This window comes from Ostrea edulis, chromosome 5 (assembly GCF_947568905.1).
Source record: "Ostrea edulis chromosome 5, xbOstEdul1.1, whole genome shotgun sequence".
In the NCBI taxonomy this organism is placed as follows: Eukaryota; Metazoa; Mollusca; class Bivalvia; order Ostreida; family Ostreidae; genus Ostrea; species Ostrea edulis.
Genome location: NC_079168.1, coordinates 80,642,476 through 80,665,074, shown reverse-complemented (window position 1 = coordinate 80,665,074; position 22,599 = coordinate 80,642,476). Strand labels below are relative to the sequence as shown.

Genomic DNA, 22,599 nt, shown 5'->3' with positions numbered 1-22,599 from the left:
ACATTGCAGCTGTTCATAATTTGTATAACTAACAGTGTGTTGTATAGCTGACAGTGTGTTGTATATAACTGACAGTGTGTTGTATATAACTGACAGTGTGTTGTATATAACTGACAGTGTGTTGTATATAACTGACGGTGTGTTGTATATAACTGACGGTGTGTTGTATAACTGACAGTGTGTTGTATATAACTGACAGTGTGTTGTATAACTGACAGTGTGTTGTATAACTGACAGTGTGTTGTATATAACTGACAGTGTGTTGTATATAACTGACGGTGTGTTGTATAACTGACAGTGTGTTGTATAACTGACAGTGTGTTGTATATAACTGATAGTGTGTTGTATAACTGACAGTGTGTTGTATAACTGACAGTGTGTTGTATATAACTGATAGTGTGTTGTATAAATATCAGTGTGTTGTATAACTGACAGTTTGTTGTATAACTGACAGTGTGTTGTATAACTGACAGTGTGTTGTATATAACTGACAGTGTGTTGTATAACTGACAGTGTGTTGTATAAATATCAGTGTGTTGTATATAACTGACAGTGTGTTGTATAACTGACAGTGTGTTGTATAAATATCAGTGTGTTGTATATAACTGACAGTGTGTTGTATAACTGACAGTGTGTTGTATAAATATCAGTGTGTTGTATAACTGACAGTGTGTTGTATAACTGACAGTGTGTTGTATAACTGACAGTGTGTTGTATATAACTGACAGTGTGTTGTATAATTGACAGTGTGTTGTATAGCTGACAGTGTGTTGTATAACTGACAGTGTGTTGCTTGATACAGCAAATACTGAAACTCAAACTTAATCTCACCTTTCCGCAGAGCATCATTTAAAGCTGTCTGTAATTCATATTAATCTCACCTTTCCACAGAGCATCATTTACAGCTGTCTGTAATTCATATTAATCTCACCTTTCCGCAGAGCATCATTTACAGCTGTCTGTAATTCATATTAATCTCACCTTTCCGCAGAGCATCATTTACAGCTGTCTGTAATTCATATTAATCTCACCTTTCCGCAGAGCATCATTTACAGCTGTCTGTAATTCATATTAATCTCACCTTTCCGCAGAGCATCATTTAAAGCTGTCTGTAATTCATAGGGACTCACTTCCATGTCCTACAAAAATAAAGTTCAAAAATACAATGTTCAAATCGTTGAACATCTAGATGGGTTTCTACAGCCAATGTTCAAATCACTGAACATCTAGATGTGTTTCTACAGCTTAATTTTGAAAATATGCATTTCTCTTTAGATTAAGGCCACAGAAATGAATTTTTTTTGGTTTTCAGGCATGCTTAGACATGTTTTTAATTAGACCGATTTCAAAAAAATTTTCAATAAAGAAAACTTGTGAAGTAAGATATTCAGAAAAACAAATAACCCGTTTCAAATAACTGACTTTTAAGTACAGTTCACAAAAAAGAATTCAAGCTTTTGTCCATTCATATTTTTTATTTACATTCAATTGCATACCTTGTTGAATAATGATTTCCTGCATAGAGAGACATGTGTCTATGTGAATTATCTTGCATTGAAAAATGGATCATTCTCAATATTTCTTGTCAATCATGATAATATTTCTACATTTTAAGATCAATTCTATGTTAAAATCAGAAATTCAAGAGGGTCTGGCCACTCAATGTCACAGATTTCTTTGATTTTCACAATATTAACTTTACTTGCACTATCTTACATAATTTCAACCCCACCACCCTACTATCCATTGCCATGGAAACTGACAGCAGTCTATGAAGACTAATTGAACTGCAAAATTCAGTCTGTTTTATCCATGTTTTGTCCATGTGGTATATAAAAATTCAAAAATGAAAACAAATTATCTCCATAAATCTTGATTTCCCATAAAATTGCCTCCTTATTTATGACATTTATATCAATCTATGGTCTTAAAAGTTGTCTTGATGGGACTAGTATACATTGACCTCCATGGGTACATGAACATGTAGTTCAGACTAGGTCATTACTAAATGATAGTGCACATAAAATTATTTTTTCCTTAAAGTGACCTTGGCCATAGAGAAATGACTTTAGTTCTGGGTCATGATTATGCTTTCTCATTACAAACATTTTATGTGTGGATCATTCTCATTTTTTTTTTTTAATCATTGTGTACAGCATTTCTAGAACTTGACCCATCTTGATGGGATTAGAGATACTTCAAACTTGGTCATAACTAAGTAATGAAAATAACTAGTATGTTTGTTAAAATGATCTTGACCTGAGAGAAATTATTGCTTAAAAGCAACCTTTATATGATGCATAGAATTTTTAATATTTCACCATTTTAAAATCATGACCAGGAAAGCCTTTTTAACCTTATTTTTATCAGGGACCTTGACCTTGACTAAATGGTCTTAGTTCAGGGTCATGACATATCTTCTAAGCTTAGTATGGATTTTACAAAACATTTCTCAGTTTTTATTTCAGAATATTCTGCTCACGAATTTTTGATTGCAAAGATTTTGTAAACCAAAATTGACTTCATGAAGATGTTTTAAAACATATTTCATGGTTTTTGTTGATTTTTGTTTTAGAAATGCACTATTTTATCCAAATGCCACTAGCATTTCTATGAATATTGCAAAAATACACCATTATATCTCTATTTCAGTGAAGAATTTGTCTGGAATCATGGAACAATGTACAAATGTAAACATTTCAGCTGTGAGTTACCTCCCCTGAGACAGAGTGAAAGAAGCGTTTGAAGTGTTCTTCCTTGTCTTTTTCAGTAGGTGGAAGGGCGATTTCCTCTCTGCTGGGGGCCTCGTCCGTCTCCCTGCAGGAAATATTAAACATTACACTCGAAACTTCATCCAATCTGATATCTGTATCTTGAAATCCGGGGGGTCTTCAACAAAACTTCAAAATATCCGGGTTTTTATCTTCTGAAGTTGTTTCAATGACTTCCTTTATATTTGTATAAGCTCATTTGATACATAATACTTGCAAGAGTAACAAATTCCTTTAATATTTCTTCTGTTATTCATATCTGAGTAATAATCAATCTAAAGTAGTACATATATATAAATCAAAAGAATTCTTGTTTTCGTTATCTATAAAATATTTCATTGAATATATCTAAAATACAATGACTGCACAGTTCCTATGCTTACAATATTGACTTCCAAGCTTGAATGGGGTGTAGCTATTGTGTTGTAACCAAAGAATTTATCATGTAAGAAATAAAAAAAAAAACAAATTAAAGAAAATGCTTATTGGGTACAATGTCTTCTCTAGCACGGCGACAGCTCAATATCTATACAGTCACTACACATTTCTGTTATCTTTGTGTTACATGTCTGCTGTAGCAGTGTGGATTGTATCCTCTGTACAAAGTTCGATTCTCGGGAGTCCCAGAAAAATGTTTTCCGCATTGTGTGACATCTCAGAGACATGTTGTCAAATGATGAGAATTTGTTCACTTCTTTTTATTGGCGATAGACCTCCTAATTGTTTAGTTCAAGTTTACTTTGAAAATCTATTCTTCGTGTTAACAGTATGCCATGTATTTTTAAATACATTATTGCACTTTCATGATTGTTTGAATCCTAATTCATTTTGAAAATCTTGGCGTTTATCAATCAAGCATGTTAATATTATAGCATGTATTATTAAATCCTCTATCCATATCATTCTATGTGTTGATTTATAATTGGCTATATGAGTACATTTAATCATTTTATGGATAAAGACTACTTTTATTTAAAACACTTAAGCTGTCATACTGTGAGTTTATGTACCATGAGTTAGGTACTGTGAGTTAGGCACCTCACATAGGGTGGGAATGACTAGTAGTTACCAGTTTGAACAGGTGTAAATAGCCACGGGCAAAAATGTGTGAATTAACACAATCAAATATGTTCAGCTGACCGTAAAATTGACTACACCATGTGAAAATTATGACTTGGGACCTTGAAGACACTTCAACATAAGCGGGATATTCAAGATTACCATATTTGAGATATCAGGAGTTATACAAGTCATTTATTTAGGGAATATGGCCAGGACCAGCAATCAACTTCCACAAAAGCAGTTTATTCGAGATAACCCGTATTCGAGATAATCAAACTACAGATGAATATCAGTATGGGATTTTTTTTTTACTTCATGGCTTTACTCACTCAACAGTGTTTCTGTTCTCAAAGAAGAACCTCAAATAAAATGCTGCCTCTTCGTTTGGGTCCCATGTACATGGCACCACTATGTAGTCCCCGGGGGGCAGGGACAGACGGGCGATACGCTGACGCATGTTGATGAAATGACCGCTGGATTCTACACTCTGATTGGTTTCAAAGAAGTCCTTCCTCAGAGGAAGAGCATGGTCATCTGATAACTGGAAGAAGATACATTGAAAGATAATCTTTTTCAAATAGCAGATTATGTGAATTTCGTAAAATCTGTGAGGGAGGCATAAATTTATCACGTTTTAGATATTAAATAGAACTGTCCTAACAGAACTGATACCCCTCGCAGGGCACATTGGATGGTAGGAAAGTGAATATGTGCTCACTGAAGAAAAAATTGTTTTCAAGAGATAAGTTAGACGACAACACCCCCCCCCCCCCCCCAATAAAAAAAATATCCATAAATTCCTTGAATGTTAAATAATCTCAATCAAAATAGCAGGTGCACAACTTCAATATTCATAAGATATACACAAAGTTTTAATCAAATCTATTCTTCAAGATTTACTTTGGACAAATTTTGACTACAGTCGAATGGACAAGTCGATTCCATTATACCAACCCAACCCCCCTAATTCCGGGGTAAAATGACGAGTTAATAAACTATGTACAAGTTAATCATTACCCGATACGCAAGGAAACCTATGTACGAGTTAATCATTATCCGATACACAAGGAACCTATGTAGACGAGTTAATCATTACCCGATACATAAACGAAACCTAAGTACAAGTTAATCATTACCCGATACACAAGGAAATCAATGTAGACATGTTAATCATTACCCGATACATAAAGTAAAATTAAGTACAAGTTAATCATTACCCGATACACAAGGAAACCTATGTAGATGAGTTTCTCCCCCTTGTGTTTAATTTTCCGCCGGTCTTTCTGCATCAGCTGGACGATAAAGCTACACATTCGGTCTCCATCTTCATCGCAAGCGGACAAGCTCACCTTGAAGTGGGGGTTCGTCCAGTGGGAGTCTACAATACCAAGAATAAATATTTCAAGATCAACACCCCAAAATGAATATGTTAAGGTCAATGAGTACTACTTTCTTCCTGGGCTCATATAGTAAACAAACATACACATTACTTTTTATTTGTGAAAAGGACAATGGAAAACTAGTCAACAACAATTCATTTCTGTGATCAGGTATTCATATTTTATCTATTATGTATAATGTCACTATGAGTCATTCTTACACATCATTCATTTTATTTTGAATTCCTTTTTGTCCCTGGCTGTCCATCTACTGACATAGAAGTTGGCCATTCTTGAATTGTTCAAGTTATATTTGTTTTGAACGTAAGTTCCCAAAAAGCATAATCAATCCATCTGTAATACTACCAATATAAACTACAGGGGTCACAAAGTACTAAGATGCATCCACAGCACAGGAGGTTATAAGCTTCATTATAACAAGTATTCTATAAGTATTGTATAGCAATACATGTACCCTACCAGTCTCAAGTCAAGTCGTCTGCATAACATTCTGTGTGTATAATCATGTCAACAGTTTATACACAAGAATAACCAGGTCCCATCAAATAAAAGCCATATACAACCGATTAAAATTCTATATTTTCTAAGTCCAAGGGCCATAACTCAACAGCAAAAAATCAATAGACCGGAACAAATCTGCAATTTGTCGTGGTAAAGCAATGTACCATATATCAAATGAATAACGGGAAAAAAGTGTGGAAACTGATTTGCTGGACAGACAGAGTGCAAACCTTAAGTCCCTTTTGGCTTTGCCAGTAGGGGACTAATATAAAAATCAGTTGAAATTACATAAAGGAGTTTTTATATCTTATAGTATCACTTATGCAATAAATTCACAGGGAGATTAAAATTGATATTTTAACAGAATATATTAACATTTGTTGGAACATTTATGGCAAACTATTTACAGAGAGCATCTTGCCTTCCATTGAAAGTTGGCATCAAACCTGTTCTGCCATCATTTGTAATACTGTGGAACCATAAAATTTCCTAGCGGCTCAATTCTTATGAATTTCATGAGTACTCCTTTCAAATGAATTTCAAACCACAAAAAATTCATAATTTGCATGATTTTTCAATGTAAAGAAACCACATCTACAAAATCATATCCCAACAAAAACGTACAATCTCGACAATCCTCAAACATTAGCCCAATGAGTGATTTTAGAGCATTCTGATTACCTACCCCTGTATTTTGGTCGACCACCAGCATTTAATCCACCCTGCCACCGTCCGTGATAATCTGATGTGTGCCACTGTTTCGGCATTTCTACCGGAGAATCCGGGGTCAGATTACATATCTCTAAGGAATCAAAGTTACGCATAAAGTCCGAAAACTCCATCCTATAAAATGTACAAGTTATAGTTACAAAAGTACGAAAATGTAATATACATGAAGTCTGATAACGCCATCCTGATTATAGTTACGAAAATATGAAAATGTAATACATGAAGTCCAAAAACTCCATCCTGTAAAACCTAATATAGTTACAAAGGTGCGAAACTGTAAAATATGAAATCCAAAGAGTCCATCCTGCTGTGTATTAGCTGCATATCTGTAGCGCTCTGGGAAAATATTGGGACAGACCAGAGAACTAAAGATCAACCCCTTATAAAAGAAAAAACTTTGATTTACGGAGCAGAAAAAATGTGTATGGATATTGGTGTATGCTTGCATAACCTTCGCAAAAATGTAATATCAAGGCCTTCCTAAATTATTTCCCCACTATACTTGTGTCCAAACATACCTTCTAATTTTCATTCTGTAGCTCTCTGGTCTGACCCAATATTTTCCCATAGAGCTACAGATCTGCATCTACGCTAGACAAGGGTGACGATTCATGGTGTTTCTCTATTCTATATAGAGAAACACCGTGGATCGTCACCCTTGGCTAGCGAAGATGCAGATCTGCAGCTAGCCGAGTATGTACCTACAGTGTAGCTGTGTTGATACAACATGAAAACTTCAGCCTGATAGCCAAGAAAAAGAATACATATACTGGTAATAGCTAATAAATTACCAGGTGAATTGGATCATTCCTAAAAGACCCAGTTTGATTTGTACAACTAACAGAAAATTCAGGTCAAGATTTACTTATCTGAAATCATGTACCTGTATCTACAAGCATAGGTTAAAAAGCTTTCAAAACTGTGAAGTCTAGGAAATGTTCACAGTCTAAGGGTTGATAAATTTCCTATTGTAAAAAATACACTAAATCAAGTCACCATCTGCATACAAAGAAATAATGCTCAGAAAACTATGAAATCTTTAAAGTCCAAGCATCATAACTCTGCCGAAAATTAACCTTCACCTGCATTAAACTTGTCAATAAACAATGACAAACTAAAAATCAACTCAACATCTGTCAGGATAGCAAAGATATTTCCATAAATTTATAAAGTCTACAAAATTCTCAAAGTCCAAGGGCCATAACTCCACTGAAAGCAAGTCACTTATGTGAAACTTAATCTTCATCATTCTGTGAATTATCAATATACAACTACACACAATAAATCAGCTCAACATTTGCAAGGATAACAAAGTCTGGAGGCAAAATAACTCCACTACAAGAAAGTCAAAAAGGGTAAAATTTACACTTTGAACTCTGTGAAATTTTCGAAGTTCAAATGCCATAAATCCACTGAAAGTACATACTAGGTTTATCAGAACAAAAATTACGCATGATTAATACAAACTTCACTGACATCAAATGACAAGAAACAGTGTGAAATTGGTAGTAGACATTATCATATTTTAATCACATAAGAATAGAAGCTTCATGAAAATATAAAAGTGTATTTCAAATCATTTTAAAATACACTAGCTGTACATTGTATGTCAAAGGAATTTTCTGATGGGGGGGGGGGGGGGGGCATAATTAGACCTTTATCATGCTGTATGTAGCTCTTTGGCTGGTAATTTGAGTAGAAATGTGCAATGAGATAAGAACAGTTAAATCTGTAAGACCACCACTCATTAGTTTGTAAATCAAAAGGATGAAAATCCAATCAATCAATAATCACAGACTTTGTGACCATATTTTTTTTTATTATTTACCAGAATTCTCCGTCATCTCTGAAAACCAAACCCATCTTCTCTCTGTCGTCTGCAGGGATGCTGTTCCACTCTCGAGATCTGAAATTAAATCAGTTTCTCTGCTTATTTCTTTGCATTTCTCTTAAAACATTGTAAATGCAGAAACTATTATAAATCGGAGTTCATTAATATTAAATACATAAAAAACACACCAGATTTTCATACAGATAAATTACCAAAATATTAGTTGCTTTGCATAGTATTTCCTCACCAACAAGAGCAATGCTCACGCGCAATATACACCCGTCCAATATATTCAGAAATACAGTAGTAACCAAAGAAAACATTAAAATCTAAATCAACCATTCATTGGTCAAAAATGGTCTGACATTGCTTTCTGAAAACTTAATGCTAATATTGGAGAGTATTAATTGAATGTTGATTCAAAGATGATTTTGTTAAAGGGGCATTACCTGTCATTTTGTCATCAAAAATTTATATCAAGGAAAATTGTTCTATATTATATACTACTCAAAATTTGATAAGGATCATAGATATTTTTCTGTTTAAAAAATTAATAACTGCATAACTGGCAATATTGTGTCCAAGTGAAATCAAAAACGTCTTCAACAAACTTGCACGTGCATTTCATGCCATGGGAAATGCCTTTCTCATCACAGTTTATGCTTTTGCTACCATTGCACGATTTTCACTCAGCCATCGGTGTCTGATTCTTTCTAAAATTTCAAACTCACTTGAATGTTTACACTACGTTTATCAACACAATGCCCTCTCAACGTGTAAGGCGTCTCCTGACGACAGAACAACTGGGCAGATGTATTGGAATGCTTGACGCTGGCTATTCACAACATGACGTTGCAAATGCACTAAACGTCAGACAGAGCGTTGTAAACAGGGCCTGGAACCGACAGCAAACTTTTGGTACAGCAGCACACCGACATGGGGGTGGTCGTCAGAGGTCGACAACCCAATGCCAAGACCATTTTGTGGCTCTTCAGGCATGACGCCATCCCTTCTGGACAGCAACCAGCCTACGTAACGACCTCCTGAATGCCTCGGGGGTGAATGTATCCACTCAGACGATACGGAATCGGCTTCACAATGCAGGTCTCAACTCGAGAAGGGCATGTGTTCGAGTCTCTCTGACTGTTCGACACCGGCAGGAGCGATTGGACTGGGCTGAAGATCATGTCACTTGGACACAGAACGATTGGGTTCAAGTTCTGTTCACCTATGAGTCCAGGTATTGTTTGGACTTTACAGACAGGAGGCACCGAGTGTGGCGACGACAACGTGAACGTTTCCATGATGCCAACATCAGTGAACATGACCGTTATGGTGGTGGTTCCATCATGGTCTGGGGTGGAATCAGCAGGGATGGAAGAACAGATCTTCATGTCCTGGAGAGAGGAACAATGATGGGGGTGCGGTACCGGGATGAGATCCTCGATGTTTACGTCAGACCCTACGCTGGTGCTGTTGGCCCTGAGTTCATCCTGATGGATGATAACGCCCGTCCTCATTGCGCCAGGGTGGTGGAGCAGTACCTTCAGCAGGAGACAATTGTCCGTATGGACTGGCCAGCGCGCTCGCCGGACTTGAACCCGATTGAGCATATATGGAACATGCTGCAGGTTGCCCTTTCACGCCGTAGAGCACAACCCACGACTTTGGCAGAGCTCGGAAACGCCCTCGTGGAAGAGTGGAACAACCTTCCCATTGGAAACATCCGGGTGCTTATTGACAGCATGGCTCGACGTTGTCAAACCGTCATTGATGCAAGGAGAGGCCATACCCGGTAATGGCACTTCATCGACTAAGTGTAATGATGGAGTATCCCCAAAAACTGTGTAATTCTTTCTCTGGTTTGCTGTTAACTTTTTGTAATGAAATGCCTTTTGGTGTTGTTATCAGATTTCAAGCATTCCGTATTGATAAAAGTTCATGCCGTTCATGAATTTTCATTCATAACCTCAGTAAACACATTTCTGAGTCAAATTTATGTCTTTTGTTATGTTAGAGGTAAATTACACACATATAACCTAGTGATCCTTATCAAATTTGAGTAGTATATATTTCAGTCATAACACCAATATTTAATTATTTCAAACACTTTTTAACCTCAAAGCAGGTACATGAATGTGAAATTTTGGTGATTAAATAATTATTGTCTTGCAAGACAATAATTCTTCCTTTTATATTTTTTTACACTAAAAGTGGTTACCTGAATAAATGTAGTTTTATTAGGTTTCCCTTGTTTTTGCACAAAATAAATGGTTTTATTATATGATTGAATAATTCTTAGCTCTCTAATTGGCTGAGATCCAACAATGTAGAAATCATACTACGTTATGTTTACCTGCACGTGACCTTCCAGGTGAACATAAGGAATTATTTTTTCCACATAGGACCAAAAAATAGGTCGTTGAAACTTACAATTAAAGTAAAGAACAATCTTGAAGGTTTCTTTAATCATTTAATCATATAATAAAACAATTATTGCTGTTTTTGAGGTCAATACGATGATTTAGCCACCTTCAAAGTACAATATTCACTTCGCCCTTCGGGCTCGATGAATATTGTACTCCTCAGGTGTCTAAATTATCATATTGACTTCAAAAACAGCAATAATTGTATATTATTAGTCATTAATACATGTATATTCTTATGTCACTGAGAGATTTTGAGGGAAAAAAATGGTTGCCATCACTTTCACAGCTAATGCCCCTTCAAATACTAGTGTAGAAATGAAGAAAGTTTCAACTTTAATATAGTATCACTGAAGAAGAAACATCATAACTTTTTAAAATATACTTGGTATCAACACCACGGGGAACAAGGTTAATTGATCTTTGGCTTATTATTAATGTTTTTCCTTCATGATTACCCAAAAAATTATCACCTTGACCTTTCACCTTAATAAATATCAGGGATCTTCCTCTCATTCAGGGAGGCATGTGTGCCTGGTTTGATTATCCTAGCCTTAATAGTACTGTTAAATCTTTCACACAAGGTGATGGTGGATGAACAAGCAGGCAACATACAAACACACAGACACTGCACCACTCCATCACGTGATGGTTGATTAGGTGCATCAAGTTTGATTATCCTAATCTTATCAGTACTGTCCTATCTTGTTTTCTGCCAATAAAATTATCCATGTAAGTTTGACCTTGAAAAACTATAGGATTTTTCCTGTAATCAATGGGAACATGTGTACCAGTTTGATGATCCTCGCCTTAAATATAATTACTATTTTCATTTGACCCACAAGGTGCTAACAGGCAGATAAACAGACAGATGCATTGCACAAATCTATCATAAGATGAATGTATAAAAACATAATGCAGACTCTAAACCTGCATTGCCCAAACTAAACTCAATATCCGGACTCATCTTGCCTCCTTCTCGAATCAATCTATTGACTTTAAACACAACCATTCATTGCCTCCTCCCAACTCAATATGCCAACTCTGGCACATTTCAGTTGTAATTTTAAAAAAGTACTGATTTATTTTGGGGCACTGACACACCACATTCAAGGTTTGATAATCTCAAATGACAATCCAGACACAGGCATTCACTGCCAAGGTATTACAATCCAGACAAAAGCATTTCACAATCCAGACAAAAGCAGTCACTGCAAAGGTTTGACAATCCAGACACAAGCTAACAGACGGACTGACAGATAGTAAGCAGGCAATGCACGTCAAAAACTTTTCCTGTCAAGGTCAGACAAGGAGAGAAATAGGATTCAAACCAAGAGGTATGATACCTGAGATACAAGTCTGTAAACCGGATATAAAATAGACACTTGATTTCTATCGTTTTGTTAACCTTTCTTTGGAACATTAAAGGCTGCAACAATTTTGGACTGGAAACTTCCCTTTTGACTGTGATAAATCATTCTGTCAAGAATTTCTATATTGAAGTTTGGCACAGAATACTTCGTACAGTGAAAACTGCTGAATTAATCCGACACCTGTGTAGTCTGTTTCACTGGGCATTCTGACCCTTACCTTGATTCTCAATTTCCTATTTTCATTGTTTTTTACACTGTTTATTCTGACACAATGCGTATTCCAACAAAAATTTGTCCCCCAGTGCCTGTTACTTAATTAAAATGTCCCTTTCCTTAACAAAATTACAAACTTAATGAGACCCCTTAGTTACAAACCTGTCTCCCCATGATCCTTTCCATTCCACTTTGTTTCCCCATGGATTTCGAACTCTTATCAAGGTGATTGGCATTTCCCTGTTGTCCGACATTAACAAAATCTGGAAGAAAATTATATTCAAACTATTGGTACATATTTCCAGTTCATAAAATCTTACTTTTCATTTACAGTAAACACCATGTAATATGTTGTTATTGGTACTTTTAAATATGCTTAATACACACTACATTGAAATCACTTCATCTGCAATTATTTTCCCTTAGATCTGTAACTTATAATCCATAGATCTGTAATTTAAATATTTAAGGTATCTTCCTTACCTGTAGACCTGTAATTTACACTTGTAACTTACCTCCCTTAGATCTGTAATTTAGATATGTAAGGCACCTTCCTTACATGTAGATATGTAATTTACACTTGTAACTTACCTCCCTTAGATATGTAATTTACACTCATAACTTACCCCCTTTAATAGATCTGTAATTTACACTTGTAACTTACCTCCCTTAGATCTGTAATTTACACTTGTAACTTACCTCCCTTAGATCTGTAACACTGTAGGCATGTCCTGCCACCAAACCATTTGTCAGTTTCTGTTCTCCTTGATTGCCTTTCACCGGCTGAAAATAATGAAATACCTAACCATGAATATCAAATCTGCATATTACATTATTACATAAAAAAAAATCTACTTTGACATTAGCATACAATATTTGCCTTCTGATTAATTTCCAATGAATTAGTCATAACCAACCAGAAACTCTCAAACAATCAATGACTGTATTACTTGACTTGCATTACAAAGCCAATCAGAGACTGTTGCTTGACTTACATTGATACCACAGCCAATCAGAGACTGTGTTGCTTGACTTACATTACAAAGCCAATCAGAGACTGTGTTGCTTGACTTGCATTACAAAGCCAATCAGAGACTGTGTTGCTTGACTTACATTGATACCACAGCAGTGATTGGGATAAGCAAATTGCTAAATGTGACAATGGCGCGTTACCAGCTAGTGTCAATGTGACATTTCTAAAATGAATGCGCCATATTGAAATTTTTATGCGACATTTTAAAATGATGAATCTGAGAGAGATCAGTAAATTATAATCTAAACACTACTGACAGACTGCATTGCCATAGGTAACTTTAGTTTTATTATTTGTGTTAAATTTACGTTTGGCTAAATTTAGGATTCTCATCGTGATTGTCTGTTTTGACGTTTCTGCGTCATCGTCTCCTGCTCCTAAAGTGTCTACTGCCAGTACTGGCTTATCATTCAGGCGAAAATTAAAGTCAATTTGCTCTTTGTCAGGCTTAAGAATTTTTATTCTGTGGCATCTCCAGTCCATGTGCATTAAAATTGCAATTTAACGGTATTAGCCAATCAGATAACTTTTTACTGTTTGATTAGACACTGAGGAAATCTAAGTCATACTTGTGCTTAAAAGAACGTAAAGTTGTACTATTACTAAAGCATTAACAGCGATGAAGATTTTTCAAGCACTTAATCGATATAGATTAAGTGGGGGATAATTAGCTTAAAAGTTGAAAAATTCGTATATCTACGAAGTCAGCGGGGAAAAGCTCAAACTAGGTATATCGACGATATGCGCCAAAACGGCGCAGTGTTTCAATATTCTGTGCGCTATTTTTTTATTTAATGCGACTATGGCGCAGGGCGAGTGCTTATCCCAATCACTGCCACGGCCAATCAGAGACTGTGTTGCTTGACTTACATTAATACCACAGCCAATCAGAGACTGTCTGTCTAGGGCTTTAAACAATATGTTGACAATGTTCCTGGGAACATTTGAGTTGACTCCCCTTAAAGTGTACCCCTCACAAATTCCCCCTGTGAAGTCTGTCAAAGCATCTGCTACATTTCCTCCCTTCAGGGCTTCATAGGAGCCATACAATCTGTAGATAAAATACAGTCAATAGGACCCACATACAATCTGTAGATAAAATACAGTCAATAGGACCCACATACAATCTGTAGATAAAATACAGTCAATAGGACCCACATACAATCTGTAGATAAAATACAGTCAATAGGACCCACATACAATCTGTAGATAAAATACAGTCAATAGGACCCACATACAATCTGTAGATAAAATACAGTCAATAGGACCCATAAACAACCTGTAGATAAAATACAGACAATTAAGTCAGTGTACAAATACATTCAGTCCACTGTCAAAGTCCCAATTCACAGTAAATACTGTGGATTCATCTATTTTTGTGGGCATTGAATTTCATGGAAATGTCCAACAAAAATACAATTTTCTTGATGCTTGATTTTTTGGTCTGGCACAACCATCAAACAACAAAAATTGGTGTTGAAGAAAATAATGACCCTACGGTAACCATTAGCAAGACCTTCTCCATTTTCATCAGACAATATTTTTCAGTTCATTAATAAATGTGGTTAGTAATTTAGAATAATGATAATGGAGACACGTCATATTCTGGTTCTGCCAGACTAACTCTTTCTTTTTATGTCACATTGAATCAAACCTCCCATTTACTTACTTTGCGTAAGCCTTTTCCATCAATGCTGCCCAAAACTCATTTTTGTACCACGAGTGGACGAACATCAATTGTCCACGATATGTCGGTAATCGGTCATCTACAACAACCTCCACCCACTTCCCAAAATGCCAGAAATTAAACCGGAATATTCCTGCATACCACCCATCCTGAAATCCCTGGTCCGCTGGCACGACACGGCGAAACAACTCACGGTGATCAGGACTTGTCAAACAGGCAATAGCAGATACAACCCAGCAATCCCCTGTCAAAGATAAATAACTCCTATGCTGTCAAAGAGAGATAACTCCTACTGTGTCAAAGAGAAATAACTCTTACAGTCAAAGAGAAATATCTCCTACATTGTCAAAGAGTGATTACCGTCTTCCTTGGAAGACGGTATACAGAGTTGAAGTGTTTTACAGTCTTCAGACTTTGCACTTCCTCTTTTTTCATTGGTAGAAAGTGCATGAAGTGAAAATATTCAATTATTTCATTGGTTGAAATGCTCTTCAAGGCAAGGGAGATAATTTTCTGGTGTTCTAATTTTCGTACGACATAACAATTTTTCAAGATTTTCAATCTTTAAAAAAATCGACAAAACGAACAAAAGAAGAATGTAATTCATGAAATTGACACATTACTTTTTTAAAAGCAACTAATACAAAGCATTTCTATGGTTACTTCATTTACAGCAATGTTTTCATTTTTGCATACAAACAGAAAAACTCGCCGTTTTTTGTTTTGATTACTTGTGTTTTGGGAATTGTCTATTCGGTAGGACTAATCCCTACAAAACAGTTTTAATGATACCTTAAGCTAAGAATTACATAAGATTAAATAAGGCTTGACTTCAAAATGAGGATCACTGTTTTTTTAAAGCATGCAAATGAATAATCCTTTCCATCAAACTCTATGTATTTTAAGATATAATTTTTGGCAAAACTATTACAATATTCTCAGGTCTTTATCCTGGTTAATTTCTAAAGCAGTTGTACTGTACAATATGCAAGAATAATTTTTATGCAAATTTGAGCAATTTAAATCTTTTTAATTTGTTTTGTTTCATAACTTTGTTAAAAAATAAATTTTTGATATACACACTGAAAATCTCAGTTTCATTTGATATAGAGGCTTTAATCAGTGCTAATACAGGGAACAGTGATTTTGATTTCCAGTACATATACCCTTCGTAAATACAAACTTTTACAATGGGAGTCAGGACACAGGTTTGTAGGCATGATGTCCGTGAGATTATTTATTTTAGCTCAATTCAATAATGAAGACAAGGGACATAATTCAACTTCGCTCTATAGAGTTGCTGCTAAAGACGGCAAGCTTTTTTAAAAAGCTTTACTTGTAACTCATAAACTGTCAAAGAGAGAAAATTCATACACTGTCAAAGGGAGATAACTCCTACACTGTCAAAGAAAATAACTCTTACAATGTGAGAGAGAGATAACTCCTACACTATCAAAGGGATATAACTCCTACACTATTAAAGGGAGATAAATCTAACAAAATACTCATATTAGCCAAGATTCAGTTCTTTTTAAATATTATTCCTTCAGTAAGCAACACATGCTTCATGGCAGATACAATACAATATTGGTGATGCATGTACATTAAACATTTGAGTGAAATACTTATCACATTTTTTCATGAAATAAAGAGATGCAAATGAATGCTGGTGTGTTGAATATTACCAAGATCCCCCTGAATGACATCAAACTTGGTGGCATTATCCAGGAAGAAGGCCGGCTTTAGTCTGTAAAGGCCAGCAATCTCCTACAAAATGGATGAGAGAGATGAATTTACTGGTCACAGCGGTGTAAAAAGATATCAATTGTTATAGAGTTCTAATAACAATGTCTTTTAATTCACAAGACAATTCAAATCTCTTATAACAAAAAACTCCCTAGAACCACTCTTATAATAGAGAACTCTCTAGAACCATTCTTATTATAGAGTAGAGAACTCTCTAGAACTACAACTCTTATTATAGAGAATTCCATGGAATCACTCTTATAAAAGAGAACTCTCTAGAACCACTCTTATAACAGAGAATTCCCTAGAACCACTCTTACAACAGAGAATTCTCTAGAACCACTCTTATAACAGAGAACACTCTAGAACCACTTTTATAACAGAGAACTATCTCAAACCACTCTTATAACAGAGAACTCCCTATAACCATTCTTATAATAGAGAACTCTCTCGAACACTCTTATAACAGAGAACTCTCTAGAACCACTCTTATAACAGAGAACTCTCTAGAACCACTCTTTTGATAGAGAACTCCCTAGAACCACTCTTATAACAGAGAACTCCCTAGAACCACTCTTATAACAGAGAACACTCTAGAACCATTCTTATAATAGAGAACTCTCTAGAACATTCTTATAACAGAGAACTATCTAGAACCACTCTTATAACAGAAAACTACCTAGAACCACTCTTATAACAGAGAACTCCCTAGAACCATTCTTATAATAGAGAATTCTCTAGAACACTTTTATAACAGAGAACTCTCTATAACCACTTTTATAACAGAGAACTCCCTATAACCACTCTTATAACAGATAACTCTCTAGAACCACTCTTTTGATAGAGAACTCCCTACAACCACTCTTATAACAGAGAACTCCCTAGAACCATTCTTATAATAGAGAATTCTCTAGAACACTTTTATAACAGAGAACTCTCTATAACCACTCTTATGACAGAGAACTCCCTATAACCACTCTTATAACAGATAACTCTCTAGAACCACTCTTTTGATAGAGAACTCCCTACAACCACTCTTATAACAGAGAACTCCCTACAACCACTCTTTTGATAGAGAACTCTCTAGAAACACTCTTATAACACAGAACTCTCTAGAACCACTCTTTTGATTGAGAACTCTCTAGAAATACTCTTATAACACAGAACTTTCTATAACCACTCTTTTGATAGAGAACTCTCTACAACCACTCTTATAACTGAGAACTATCTAGAACCACTCTTATAACAGAGAACTCCCTAGAACCACTCTTATAACAGAGAACTCTCTAGAACCACTCTTATAACAGAGAACTACCTAGAACCACTCTTATAACAGAGAACACTCTAGAACCACTCTTATAACAGAGAACTATCTCAAACCACTCTTATAACAGAGAACTCCCTAGAACCACTCTTTTGATAGAGAACTCTCTACAACCACTCTTATAACAGAGAACTCCCTAGAACCACTCTTATAACAGAGAACTCCCTAGAATCACTCTTATAACAGAGAACTCCCTAGAACCACTCTTATAACAGAGAACTCCCTAGAACCACTCTTATAACAGAGAACTCCCTAGAACCACTCTTATAACAGAGAATTCCTTAGTTTCTAGAACCCTTTTATCCTAGCATGGATATGGCAATGTCTTTAAAAGTGGAATTTCTTCTCAATCAAGTTCCTTATAAATCACATGCAAATGCATCGCTTGGGGCCGAATTTACTATTAAAATGTAAAGGTATAGAACTCTAAATATAGGGTACCCAAGTTCACCGATGTAAAAACAATAAACCAAATGGTATAAAATTGTGAAAGTACAGACGGTTTTACAATTTTCAGTCAATTGGAGCTATTACGGACTTCATTTTATGAAATGGGGTAAGAAATTCATTTTAGAAATGATATCTTATGCTGCACATTCTATGTAATAGCTTGTTGCAATGCTCAAATATTCTGTTTAGTCGTATAGTGCCAAGGCCCAGCTAAAAGTCGACCAAAAAATAATAGGCATTTTTCCAAATTAATTTCTGCGTATCTTGGGAAGTATAAGGAATTTCGGGATGAACTTTGGTAGTAATGCAGATTGATTATGTATGCATATGTTAGAATATAAAGGAGAATTTTATATCAATTGTTTTATTGTTTTTACATCAGCGAACTTGGGTACCCTATATTTAGAGTTCTATACCTTTACTCTTTATATAGTAAATTCGACCCCAAGCAATTGCCTATGTTATGAATGAATTTCCCTGAATGAGTCTTGTCCTACAATTACAGATGAAATGATCTTACAGGACGTGTTAAGGTGGGTCCTTAGTCCTGGAATTTTGGGGTTTAGGTAGCATTTTTTTGTTTGGAATCAATAAATTAACATTCATAGTAATGAAAAAAGGCAAAACAGTTAAGGATTTCCATATTAATTTTCATTACAGACACTACTGAAGTTGTGTACCCCTATGTAGATTTTTATGAAATTCATTGGAAACAGTTATTTGTTGTTATTTTAAAATAAAAACAACAAAATATTTGTTGAATTGCATTTATTTATCGGGAAACATGTCAATAACTAAAACACATGTCATTTTCAATATGTTCATCAAGTTTTAGAATGATATGAGCAAAATTATTGAATTAGCGTTATTCTCCAAAATGTTAAAAAACAAACAAATGTGGACGCATTTTCCTTATTGCATGGTTTACATATCATTTTTTCTGTTTATATTAGTAGATGTACATCTGTTATAGTTATTTATGAAAAAAAAATCCATACCTTTCCTTAATAATTTCAAATCTATAGCTTCCAGAGTATGTATACCCCAATAAAAAAAATGAAGTCTGGCACCATACAGTTGAGCTATTCAAAATCACTCTGGATTAAAATTTTATGTAATTTCATGAAAGACACAGATAATGATTCCTTATCACCTTGGTAAAATGTTAGTCAAAAATAAAGGAAATCTATCGCATAATGAACTTGATAAAATAATTTAATGAAAACAGAGTTATTGTCCTTGGATTCAGTATTTTGAAACATATCATTGACTTTTCAAATATAACTAAGACTTTTGAAATATTGTATGGCTAGCAAGATTTTTTATAATAACTATTGAAAAAGGCTCCAACAAAATTTATGTTCCTGTCATTAAATCATTGACTTTGCAAAATCCTATGACGTCACAGGAGTGTGGAACTACGTTAAAGACACACAGCCATTGAGGCCCAATTCTGTGCTACACACGACTATTCGAGGTGCTAATCTATCATATCTATCAACAAACTAAATATGCTATACAAGTTTGAACTGGCTCCAGGTTATTTTCTGAGCATTATGGTTTTCACTGTTTTAATTAATTTTACATGCTTTGGCGTTATCAGTTTTATCGATTCAGATTCCACTGATTTATCTGAATCAACAATAATGAAACTGCAGTCAGGGCCATCACTGGGTCCGATAAAAGGACTATTCCCAAATGGAAAATAAGCAAAACTTTGCCAATTATCAATTCAAAAATCCCAATTTTGAAGACAATATAAGTAAGATACATTTCTCAAATGATCACCTATTGTCAAAATACAGAGGGTGGGTGGGGGGCTCTAGTATTTTAAGATAAAAACCAGAGTGATTGTATGTTAATAAAAAAACCAATCTGAACAAATATTCTGATAATTTCCAAATTTAAAGGGATCACAACCCTGTTTCAAAAACTGTAGTAACAGCCCCTAGCTATGTCAGTTACTGAAGATAAAAAAAAAAAAAACACTATTCAAAGTTTGCTTTAAATTTTTCAGCATTACAGTTGCTATAATTTCAAAGATATCATTTCTATAAATGCAAAATATTTTATAAACTTGAGTTAAATCTAAAAGACATTTTCAATAAGAGTGCTAAATTTTTCTTCCAGTATGTCACTGGTATCTATGGTAACCCTAGTTTACACTGATGACTTGAGAAAAACTATCTGATTCCACAAATTCCCTTCCTAGCTCAAAGCAAGATTAGCTGCAGAACTGTAGCTCTCCGGAAAAAAAATATGTTGACAGAAAAGAGAGCTAAAGTTCTGCAGTTATAGCATATGATATGATAAATGTCTGATAAATGTGTAATAACAAAAATGTCTGATGTGTATGTGCATGCTAGCACAGCCTATAGCTGAAACTCTCATCTGTTTCCTGTCAGCGTGTGAGCAGGTGATGAGAGTGGTACACCTCTCTACCTGTCCGATTGTAATCAGCGATGACAGGTAAACTGCCCTGAAACAATACCTACACGAACAGGTAAACAAGTCACACACAGGTATTTACTGATTATGAAAACAATCTCAGACTACAATCTCGTTCTATTCACTGCTTTCCAGTACTGTACACAAAACTTACTCCAAAGATTACTACACAGACCATGTCATATCACACAGTGTACAAACCCTTGTTACATATACCAATATCTTATCAATATTTCAGGTGGTGCAATTAAACTACACCAAGTTTTAGAATGTAACTAAATACTGATCTTTTACAACCAAGTCATATTGCATATTAAACATAAGACTTTGCATTACATCAATATTACTGTACTAATATAATAGGTAATAAATTATTCAATATCTTTGTGGTACATCTCTATTTGAAATGTGAAGCCTGAAATAATTCTACCTGTCAAATTTCACCATGGAGGCTCCATATGTGTATTTAGCATATTGATAGTACACCTTCAATTACCATAAAACTGATATCCTTACATAACACAGCTACAACAGCTGGATACCACGGAGAATATTATACAAACACTGGTATACTATGTATTTAACACATGGAGGGTATGGCAACACATCCCAGTATATATGTCATACACACATATTTAACACATGGAGGGTATGGCAACATATCCCAGTATATATATCATACACACATATTTAACACATCGAGGGTATGGCAACACATGCCAGTATATAAACCTAAAGAACCTGTATGGGATCGTTTCCTCAGCCGCAGGGGTACAACTATACAATAGTTATAAACCACTGGAGTCTGATGGACTCATGGAGACAAGGTCAAGGTCACAGAATCCGTTTTTAATGTTTCTATGACCTTGACTACATGATTCTTTGATTCAAGGTCAAGAGATGCCCTCTGTATAAAGTCAATGACCCTAAACAAAGTGGGACAGTTGGACACACCTATATATAGCGATTCTAGATATATCAACACCTCCCCTGAAATTCATTTGTCAGGGAGTAAAAAAAAACATCTTTTCATCAAGAATCAAGTCCCACGTTTATTTTTGAGAAATTCTATATTTGTACTTATTTAAACTAAACTAAGCCAAAAAAAAAAAAAATAAATAAATTTATCAACCCATGCATCAATTTTTTTGGTATCAAATGTCCTTTATATACAATGCATTCTGCATCGAAAAAGTATCTGTTGTAGACCTTGGTTCCCGTCTGACTCCAGTGTATTCCGAGTTCCTTCTATTACAAGATTTATTTGTAATTTAAACACACAGGAATGCGAGTCCCTTTAAGCTCACTGATAGATCAGTCACATTCCTCGGTGGATCTTTTGTTCACAGACAGTTCTTCTTTGGGTGATTATGTAAAGACGGTTGGCCTTTTAATCTGATTAGATCAATCTGGACACGGTTCAGCGACTTGGGATAACTGGACAAAATGCTAATCCAGGAAAACTTGCGTTTATTATTGTTGACTCATTAAGAAAAATTATAAAAGGAGAGTTTGTAGTATTTGTTTGCAGTATATTAGTTAAAAGATGATTTTTTAATTCAACTATGATACATGTATAATACTTGAGATTTTCATCAAAGTTTT

General features: G+C 35.0%; 1 protein-coding gene across 2 annotated transcripts in view; it reads right to left on the bottom strand.

Moving 5' to 3' along the window:
• LOC125650728 (calpain-9-like) overlaps nucleotides 1–22,599 on the bottom strand; it is a 46,824-nt gene that overhangs the window by 20,496 nt on the left and 3,729 nt on the right. For both annotated transcript variants that reach the window (XM_056166386.1, XM_056166387.1), the window contains exons 2-12: nucleotides 16,712–16,793; nucleotides 15,009–15,270; nucleotides 14,210–14,390; nucleotides 13,006–13,089; nucleotides 12,469–12,569; nucleotides 8,292–8,369; nucleotides 6,420–6,577; nucleotides 5,051–5,211; nucleotides 4,163–4,374; nucleotides 2,715–2,817; nucleotides 1,082–1,139 (exon numbers count right to left, since the gene is read on the bottom strand). In XM_056166386.1, the coding sequence (XP_056022361.1) occupies nucleotides 1,082–1,139; nucleotides 2,715–2,817; nucleotides 4,163–4,374; nucleotides 5,051–5,211; nucleotides 6,420–6,577; nucleotides 8,292–8,369; nucleotides 12,469–12,569; nucleotides 13,006–13,089; nucleotides 14,210–14,390; nucleotides 15,009–15,270; nucleotides 16,712–16,793 (1,480 nt within the window). The remainder of the gene's footprint in view (nucleotides 1–1,081; nucleotides 1,140–2,714; nucleotides 2,818–4,162; nucleotides 4,375–5,050; nucleotides 5,212–6,419; nucleotides 6,578–8,291; nucleotides 8,370–12,468; nucleotides 12,570–13,005; nucleotides 13,090–14,209; nucleotides 14,391–15,008; nucleotides 15,271–16,711; nucleotides 16,794–22,599) is intronic.